At 33.2% G+C, this 9,471-nt stretch overlaps 1 protein-coding gene across 1 annotated transcript; it reads left to right on the forward strand.

The window, feature by feature from the left end:
* The first annotated feature begins 5,718 nt into the window (after positions 1-5,718).
* LOC139861846 (U-box domain-containing protein 14-like) lies at positions 5,719-8,036 on the forward strand. Its single transcript, XM_071850369.1, has 2 exons — positions 5,719-7,099; positions 7,634-8,036. Exons 1-2 carry the CDS (start codon positions 5,756-5,758, stop codon positions 7,697-7,699), a joined length of 1,410 nt encoding a protein of 469 aa, XP_071706470.1. The 5' UTR covers positions 5,719-5,755; the 3' UTR covers positions 7,700-8,036.
* The last annotated feature ends 1,435 nt before the right edge of the window (positions 8,037-9,471 follow it).

The following is a 9,471-nucleotide window of genomic DNA, read 5'->3' on the forward strand; positions in this document are numbered from 1 at the left end:
TATAAGGGAAAATATAAAGCCCGATAACGACTCCGAAACTACAAACCGTGTATATCAATGCGTATAGCAATATAAAGACACGGGAGAATTAAAAACACTATAACCCCAAGAGCATAGTAGAAGTAAACAGATTCCTCTGGTGGTAAAAGAAAAAGAAGAATGACTGCATATATGGTCAATATAATAACAAGTATCAATACAGGATTGAGCATATTAACAAATCTTTTGGAAGTATGAATTTAGGAAGAAAGTATAGAAGTGGTGAAGATAATGAAACGGAAGAAGCTAATTTATAGCAAAATTTCCAAACACGTCAATCAAGGCAATTCACCGCATTTAATCAAAGAAATCTCAAAATTCCGTGAATACCGAAGAATCAAATCTTATAGATTACGAAGATTTCCTTTAATCCCTTGAATTCCGGAAATCAATCGTGACTACGTCAAAAGTTAAGGCGAACATTTAATTTTCTCATTCACACTTTTACGATAGCTTCGTTTATACGCTTCCTATAATCGAATCGTTTTATCCATATTATTAAATAGTGATAAAACTTTATTTTTCAACTCATATTCATCATTAAGATATTCTTGTTGTAAACAATGATAATCTCTATCAAATTTCATGAATATGATTTCACGAACTCCTCTCTGTCTTATCTGCCCCAATATTGTGGCATAAACGCTCAAGGTTTTAAATGAGCACAATATTATTCATAACATATTTCATGTATCTAATTTACTGAAATGACTTGTAAAACATCATTATTTTGAATGATCTCCGCATTAATAATAAAATGCACTTCGTAGAAGAACTTGTAGAAATTATGGTTTGTATGATTTTAATTCTTGAAACAGAACAATATTCTATCCATTGGAATTCACGCAAGGCCCCGAGCATACCTGGGAACGTGAAAACCAAATAAAACGTAAATATCCTCGTCTATGTACGAAGAACACCGATTAATGGAAACAACTAAATTTCGGGACGAAATTTCTTTTAACGGGTAGGTACTATAACAACCCTCATATTTCCATACCTGAATTGACTAATTTGACTATAGGGTTGTTATCCATACGTAATATATAATTAAATTTGACATTGATCAAATATTTATTTTTAGTCGACACTTTTTGTTAACTAAAGTTTACACTAATTATATAAAATAACTTTAGTTAATATTAATATTAATGCGTATTATATATAAAACTATATGAAACATAATTATTAATTAAATGATAAGTTATTTTAATCATTATATATATATTTTTAGCTTATAAAAAAAATAAAAAAAAAAGAAATAAGATTTTTTTTATAAATTAAATAATGAGCCCATAAATTTTGACTAAATATTTTAAAAAACAAAAACTTATTAAAAATATTTTTAACATGTTTTTATTATTTTGTCAAAATTGACACCTTTATTTTATTATTTTTTTTTCTTTTCACCAACCATTTTTACCTATAAATACATGGCTCCTCATTCATTTTTTCTTGCCAAGTTATTCTCTCAAAACCTTGAAGAAAATTTGAGGTACTTTCTATTTTTATTAATTTTTTTCAATATTGTCATTTATATTTATATTTATTATATATTCTTTGTAAAATTCGAAATTAATTATGTTTATATGTTATAATTAGTATTATAAGTGTTATGATGCATAAAAATAATTTTGATAATTTATGGAATATTATTTATAATTAAATACGAATTATGTAGTGTTTAAACGTAAAAACAATGTAAAATTCGTAATAAATACTTTTAACCAAAAATAAAATATATATAATTTTTTTCTGAGTTTTTAAAACTTATATAGATCTGAAAAAAGTATAAAAATAATTACTTGGGTCGAATTGGTATTTATTATATAATTAAACTCTATTATTATGTAATTCGAAGGTAAATTAAGAATAAATACAAAATAATAAAAAAAAATTTAAATATTTTTCTACAGGTTATTAGACTGATAGAAACTTATAAAAATTATAAAAATAATTATTTGGGTTTATTTAGTAATTATGTATAATTAAAATTGTTTTGTGAATACATTAAGGGTAAAAACAAAAATAAATACAAAAATATAATAAAAACATTTTCTTAAATTTTTCTACTAATCTATATGATTAACTAAGACTATAAAAATTATGTATGTAATTTTTAGATATTTAATTTATTATTTAGACATTTTTTGAATAATGTTCGATTAATAAAACACTATTATTTTTGAAGTATTTTAGGTATTTATTTAAAGGTAATTATAGTTAATATATATAAGACATACTAAGGTATAATAACTAAATATTAAATAAAACTTAGGTTATATTATCACATATATAATTATTAAGTACATTAATAATTCGTTATGTGTATACACCTAAAGTGAAGGTTAATCAAAGATAATGTATAATTCATGTGAACTTCATCGCTACTCACGGTCGTAAGTGAATGATGTCTAGGTTGCCATTTATGGGTAAGCTTGTGGATCTCGAATGCCATGACTTAGATTCTGGTCAAGAATCCTGGGCCCCCGGTTACATCTGGTCATTCCTGACTTATTTGATAGCAACGAAGTTTGATTAGAGTTGTACAACATCTTGCTAAAGATTAACCCGAACTTTCTAAAATTGGAAAATTACTATAAGTGGAAACTTTTCATAAATAGTAACCTTCCGAAAATGTAAATTCTTTAGTGAACCATTACTATCAATATAGTACTATATACTATTGTCTGTTAGGCAATGTCTGATCATACGTTCTATCTCTAGGTTGAGATCTCGGTCACGTCCTTCTGTTCAATTCTTTCGTGTGCTACTAAGGTGAACTTCATAGCCCCACTTTTTACTGTTTCATAACTGTTTTATAACTTTTGGGGTGAGACACATGCTTGCTTTATAACTGTTTTACGCTTAAACACAAGTACTAAATTGTTAACTATGCTGTCATGCTTTGATTCATGCTAAATCCCTACCGTAATATCGTTAATTGCTACGTTTAAATGCAAACTTAATTATTGTGAGTAGGCCTATTGAGAGTAACGTCTCTAACCATTCGACCGTTGGTCTTTGGTTACATAATAATGATTCCACGACACTGACAGTACAAGGTGTCATAGGGTAAACTTGTTTAGTAGCGATATTACAAAATGCGGCAACACTTTTAGATTGATATTTCTATATCAATCAACTTTAAACTAAATCTTGTGGTCTAAAACTTTGGATATTATTTATAAACCTATGAATTTCACTCAACTTTTTTGGTTGACACTTTAAGCGTGTTTTGTCTCAGGTGATGATTGAGCTAGCTGCTACTTGCTACTAGATGATTGATGTATGCTTTGCTGCTTGCATGGAGTCCATCATTCATATTTATCATTTTGTTTAAGACATTTTCCATTTACTGTACTCTTATGATGTAAAACTTTGAATAATGCTTCCGCTGTTTATTTAATAAATAAAACGTCTCATTTAGAGTCGTTCTCGCTTATACAACTGTGTTATGATATGATTGGTCACAATTACCCCTGGTCCATTTTGGGGGTGTGACAGTTATGGTATGAACCATCGAGCCGGTAGTGCCATAACATGTAAGTGACGAGTGTCGTGATGTGAACCACGAGCCGGTAGCATCAAGTGTGAACCACGAGCCGGTAGCACTATAAAATGAAGTGTGAACCACGAGCCGGTAGCACTATAAAATGAAGTGTGAACCATGAGCCGGTAGCACTATAAAAGAGTATGACTCAAATGCGTATGGTGTGAACCACGAGCCGGTAGCACCATAGCGGTTATGGTTAACCATATCGTGTTATGATTGTGTAGCATATGGTTTATATATATTGGGTTGAGTATATGCTAATGCGGTTTTGTGTTAATGTACGACTTGTTAGTATTACGAGTATTGATGACATGCTATTGAGTTACAAGTTCGCATGAGGTATTTGTTGGGCGTGATTGCAAATAGATGGGTTGTATATGTGTATGTATAATTATTGCATTCACTAAGCGTTTTGTTTACCCTCTCGTTGTTTACCTTTTTAGGCTCCGGCGTGGATAAGGGCAAAGGTATTCAGTTGGATTAGTGACTCTCGGGATTTATAGCTTTTGGAAGTTCGACCAAGATATGGGTAGTTTAAACTCCAAACACCATGCTCTAAGTGTCGTTTGAAAGTTAAACTTTTTTGTGGTTGGAACTTATATTTTGAATTATAACGAGCAATGATGCTCGATGGTCAAATATTTAATTGGGAGTCTTAAAACATGTAAACTTTGTTTATTGATGAGGCGCGAAGCCTTTTGAATCGTTGGATCTTGTGTTAGCGAAAATTTGCACTTGTGTAATTTTATTAAGTAAGAATCAGCAACAGGGGCGAGCCGCGCCGCGGCCCCTATGGGCGCGCCGCGGGTTAACAAATGAATTGAAGGTCGAGGGTTTTGCAGATTCTGACCTTGTGGAAATGAATTAAGCCGCGCCGCGGCCAGGCTGACCGCGCCGCGGCCAGGCTGACCGCGCCGCGGGTTAAGCCTGTCAGGCTTTGTGGCTTGTTTAAAAAAAATTTCCGTGTCGATTTGGAGTCGGGTTGTTACAGATTGATTTAGAAACAAGGTTATGTAAAGATATAAAGTTTCGATTATATTTTTGTGTATTGATTCTCTATGAAATCTGAAGGATTAAAGTATAACACACAAACAACAGATAATGATATGTATTAATTTTGATTTGGGAAGAAATTGGAAGTTCTTACGAGGAAGAAGATGAGGTTTAGAATCGAGGAAAGAAACACTAAAATGACAAAAACACCGTCACGTGAGGAGCACATGTGGTAACTTAGCGGAACTTGACTAACGTCTGACATGTACATGTACCAAGCGCGTAATAAACTCAAACATTGAGGACATCCATGTTAAGAAAAAAAACTAAGGTCTATCCGTGTGATTTGCACTAAACATTAGGGACCAACCGCATAATTTTATCTAAAATACATATATGGATACAAAAAGTGACCGCAAGTAAATGGAAAAAGATTAGTGATGGATGATAGTGAAATGTGATAAGTAAGTGAATGGAAGTAAGTGCTAAAAGAACGATGATGTAGCAGCAAGTGATGAGAAGAAAGTAAGTCTTGATTAAAAGTGGTCTAATAATAATAAAGACAACCTCTCGGTATCCTCGAGAAGCTGTAAACTGTCGGTTGACTAACCCCGCCGAACATCTAAATACCAGTAGTCCAGTACTTCGTAGTAAATACTAAAGAAGTTTGTTTTATTGCAATCGAGAGCTTATGACCTCATTACATTTTTTTCTTCGTCCTTGCATTGTTATTGTTAGAAATGTACTATAAAAAATTCGTAGTCTTTTAAAAAATACGGAATATCATATACAGCCGATAGATAAATAACGACAATGGTAAGAGTAAAAAACTACTGGTTGTTGTCGTCTTTGGTGTCCAACGTAAAGTTCGATGCTTATCTGTCAAATTCTCCTCCTGTCTGTCACGAAACCCCCATGTCATCTTCCAAAAACCCAAAACCCAAAATTAAAACATTTAATTTAATAAAAAGTACCAAATCAACTCAATTATTTTATAAATAAATAAATATATATATTCACCTCACTCACTCATCCATTTCAATTAATCCCAACTCCTGTATCCAGAAACCCCTATATTCCTTGTTAAAAATCAACCACTAAAATTCACTTTCCCAAATATATTGAATCAATCAAATCAAATTTAGATGCCCGTTCCTATCTGAAATCATGGTTTCTCTTCAAGAATCCCCTAATTCAGATCCGGGTCGGTTTCAAATTACCCGACCCTATTACACACCACCTCCATCTTCAGCTGCTTCTTCACCATCTCGCTTCCAGAAACATCTTGGCCGGTCCATGCGAACCGTCCGGTCCAATTTCTACACTTCTGAATACACCGACACGTGTCCTTCCGTCGTTTCCGAAAACCTAACCGATTCCGTCATCGACGTTCACTTACAGCAACTCGCTACGGCCACCGGTAATAACAATAAGTTATCAAAATCAACTTCTTCAGCTTCATCTTCCGATGAATTTTTCGGACTCTCTCAGGTTTTTAGCGATTTCTCCGCCTATAGTAGCGATATATCGGGCGAATTACAACGCCTAGCTTCCTTACCCGAGAACGAGAATCCGAATCAGATTACGAAACCGGAGCCTGAGCCTTGCGTAGGGTTTCTACAGCGGGAGAACTTTTCGACGGAAATTATTGAAAACATATCGCCGGAGGATTTACAACCGACGGTGAAGATCTGTGTTGACAGTCTCAGTTCGAGTTCCGTCGCAGTGAAAAGGTCTGCAGCGGCGAAACTTAGATTGCTTGCGAAGAATCGATCGGAAAATAGAGCATTAATCGGTGAATCAGGTGCTGTTCCGGCGTTAATTCCACTTCTCCGGTGTTCAGATCCTTGGACGCAAGAACACGCAGTAACGGCGTTACTTAATCTATCTATTCACGATGAAAATAAACCGTTAATTTCCGACGCCGGAGCTGTGAAATCGTTAATTTATGTTTTGAAAACCGGTACGGAAGTATCGAAACAGAACGCAGCGTGTGCGTTATTGAGTTTAGCAATGATTGATGAAAATAAAGTGACAATTGGAGCATGTGGAGCAATACCGCCGTTAGTTTCTCTGTTAATTAACGGTTCAAACCGTGGGAAAAAAGACGCGTTAACGACGTTGTATAAACTTTGTTGTATGAAAACGAATAAGAAGAGAGCGGTGACGGCGGGTGTAGTGAAGCCGTTAGTTGAGTTAGTATTGGCGGCTGGAGAGGCGGCGGCGGAGGAACATGTGGCGGTTGGGATGGCGGAGAAAGCGATGGTGGTTTTGAGTAGTTTGGCGGCGGTTGAAGAAGGAAAGACGGCGATAGTTGAAGAAGGGGGTATTCAGGCGTTAGTTGAAGTTATTGAAGACGGTGTTTCCGTTAAAGGGAAAGAATTTGCCGTTATAACGCTGTTACAGTTGTGTGAAAAAAGTGCTACTAATCGAGGGTTGTTAGTTGGTGAAGGTGTTATTCCGCCGTTAGTTGCTCTTTCTCAGACTGGAACTGCCAGAGCTAAACACAAGGTATAATTATGATTATTAATTATTTTTTATTAATGTAAGATTAGATAAATTTGGTAACCATGTTAAATTAAAAATTTAAAGTTAACTAAGAAGATTATAAAAAAGAATTGTTGAAGAAGATGATAGGAAGTGACGTGATTCCAAAAGTGATAGCAACTAGAGTATATTAATGTGTTGTTTTTTGCATTTTGACTACAAGTATTGATATTATAACATCATACCAGACTTTTCTTTATTCACACAAAATAAAATAATTGTTCTTTACGGCTATTAGGCGGCGGTATCGTGGTAGCCCTTTTAACCAAAAGGTTGAGAGTTCAAGTCGTGTTGGACATATTTTGTGTATAATCGTAAATATTCGTGTGTAAAGTGTGTGTGAGTTTGCCTTAAAAAAAAAAAAATTTGTTCTTTTAATTGCCAATAGCAAGTTTTTTTATTATGTTCTTTATTGGTTGAGAAATTGTGCATTTAAGATATCCCATAAATTAGAATTGTTTAGTAATTTTAAAGATTGAAATTGTTATTTATTTGCAGGCTGAAGCGCTACTCGGGTACTTGAGAGAACCAAGGCAAGAAGCTTCAAGTTCAAGTCCAAAGTAAGGTACTTTTATTATGAGATGATACTAATGTGTGTTTCCGTTGTATGTCGACTGTATGTAGGAGTTTTTTCTCCTTTTTTTTTTTTTATATGGTTTTGTACAGAGCTTAAGAAGTTTAGGAGTTTTTATAAGAAAGAAAAAAACTTGACTAGTTGTAAATTAAGATTAGTGAGAAGAAGCTGACTTTAGGTTTTCTTTTGTAGTGTTCTTGGTTATGGTTGAACCAAAGAGCTTGTAGTTTGTCTGTCTATTGTCTCGTTGACTCGAGTTATCTTTCATATAGTCGTGTAATCAGCACAAGCTTCGGCTAGGTGTCCGTCGCTACTGATATTTGTATCTGCAACATCTTTTATATATATATATATATATATATATATAAAACATAGTTGTTCAGAATCGAGATCTACCGACGTTTTTTTGCTTTATTTTGAGCTCTTATTACTTTTGGTGGTTTGTGAATCCTCATTAGTATGCTAGTGCATACATTGGTTGTGTTGTATGATTATTGGTGAAGCTTTTGAGTCCTGTATGTTGTGCAAGAATGCAATACATTATATTATACTTTTAAAAAGTAAAGTTATTAAATTTGTTTATGAATTAGCTTATCAAAAAATAAGAAAATTAAGGTGAAAGCATTGATATTTGATAGGGGTAGGAGGGGTCCATTATATTGGTGTAAAGTTTGTAGCTTTCCTTAAGCTGTACTATTTGTTTGGTCCTACAAAACCATTGGCATCTAATATTGAAATCACCATTCACCAACCCCACATAAATTGTCTGTATATTTTGTATGTAAAGAATGAGATCCATATGTAGCCTTGTACCAAGATACATACCACATATTGAATTGAATTCCATGGATCTATCACTGGTGCAGGTTTAATGGTATGGAAGGTGTAACATGTTTTGTTTTGGGTTGAATAATAATTAGCAGCTAGCTGGCAAGTAGTAGTAGGTGGATGTGTTTGTTGTGGGCTTGGCTGTATGGATGTTGATGGTGTGCTTTATTTATTCCATACTCTACTACTATTATGCTTGTTTCTTTCTTTTAATTATTTAATTTTAATTTAATTTTACTAATGTTTCAACTTTGGCTGATTAACTTAAAGGATCTGAACCATCTATTACATTAAGTAGCCCAGTTTAGCATTGCAATATGTTATTTGTAGGGGATCCGGATTTTTTTTATAGATAGTGTTGATGGTCATGCGTTCCAGTCTGTTTAGGACAACATTCGTGTAAAATATTATATAAGATGCGTTAGAATTGTGATGTATTAGTGTATGGGTAGAGATGAACATGGTGATATTTTTATCATCATTTTTAAATTAGTTTAAAAAATTTTAAGAGCTTGTGTCGTAAACAAATTAATAAAATTTTAGTGGGTTTATAAAGAATGTGCTAGATAGCCTAGATAAATCAATTAATCAATAGGCTGGTGAACAACTACATAATATTGTTTGGATGATTGTAGATCTAGTAGAGGGACAGATATTTTTTTTCTCCATATATATATATATATATATATGTATGTATATATATATATATATATATATATATAATAACAAAATTCAATACCACATGAGTGGTGTATGTGGTGTATAGGGGAGGTGAGATGTAAACAATCCTTCCCCTATCCGAGAATAAAAAACAAGTCATTTCTCTACCCAGAGTGGAACACTCTCAAGAGTATAAATAGATTGTTTCCGAGAGGACCTCCGACCTTTAAGTAGGAAAAAGTTTTTTTTAAAAAAAATAAATAAAAAATAATAC

The sequence above is a fragment of the Rutidosis leptorrhynchoides genome, chromosome 8 (assembly GCF_046630445.1).
Source record: "Rutidosis leptorrhynchoides isolate AG116_Rl617_1_P2 chromosome 8, CSIRO_AGI_Rlap_v1, whole genome shotgun sequence".
Classification (NCBI taxonomy): Eukaryota; Viridiplantae; Streptophyta; class Magnoliopsida; order Asterales; family Asteraceae; genus Rutidosis; species Rutidosis leptorrhynchoides.

What these genes read in the sequence shown, in the direction of transcription:
- LOC139861846 (XM_071850369.1), top strand. Translation starts at nt 5,756, where the DNA reads ATGGTTTCTCTTCAAGAATCCCCTAATTCAGATCCGGGTCGGTTTCAA. An exon ending in CTGCCAGAGCTAAACACAAG is followed by an intron (nt 7,100 to 7,633) that starts GTATAATTATGA and finishes ATTTATTTGCAG; the next exon opens with GCTGAAGCGCTACTCGGGTA.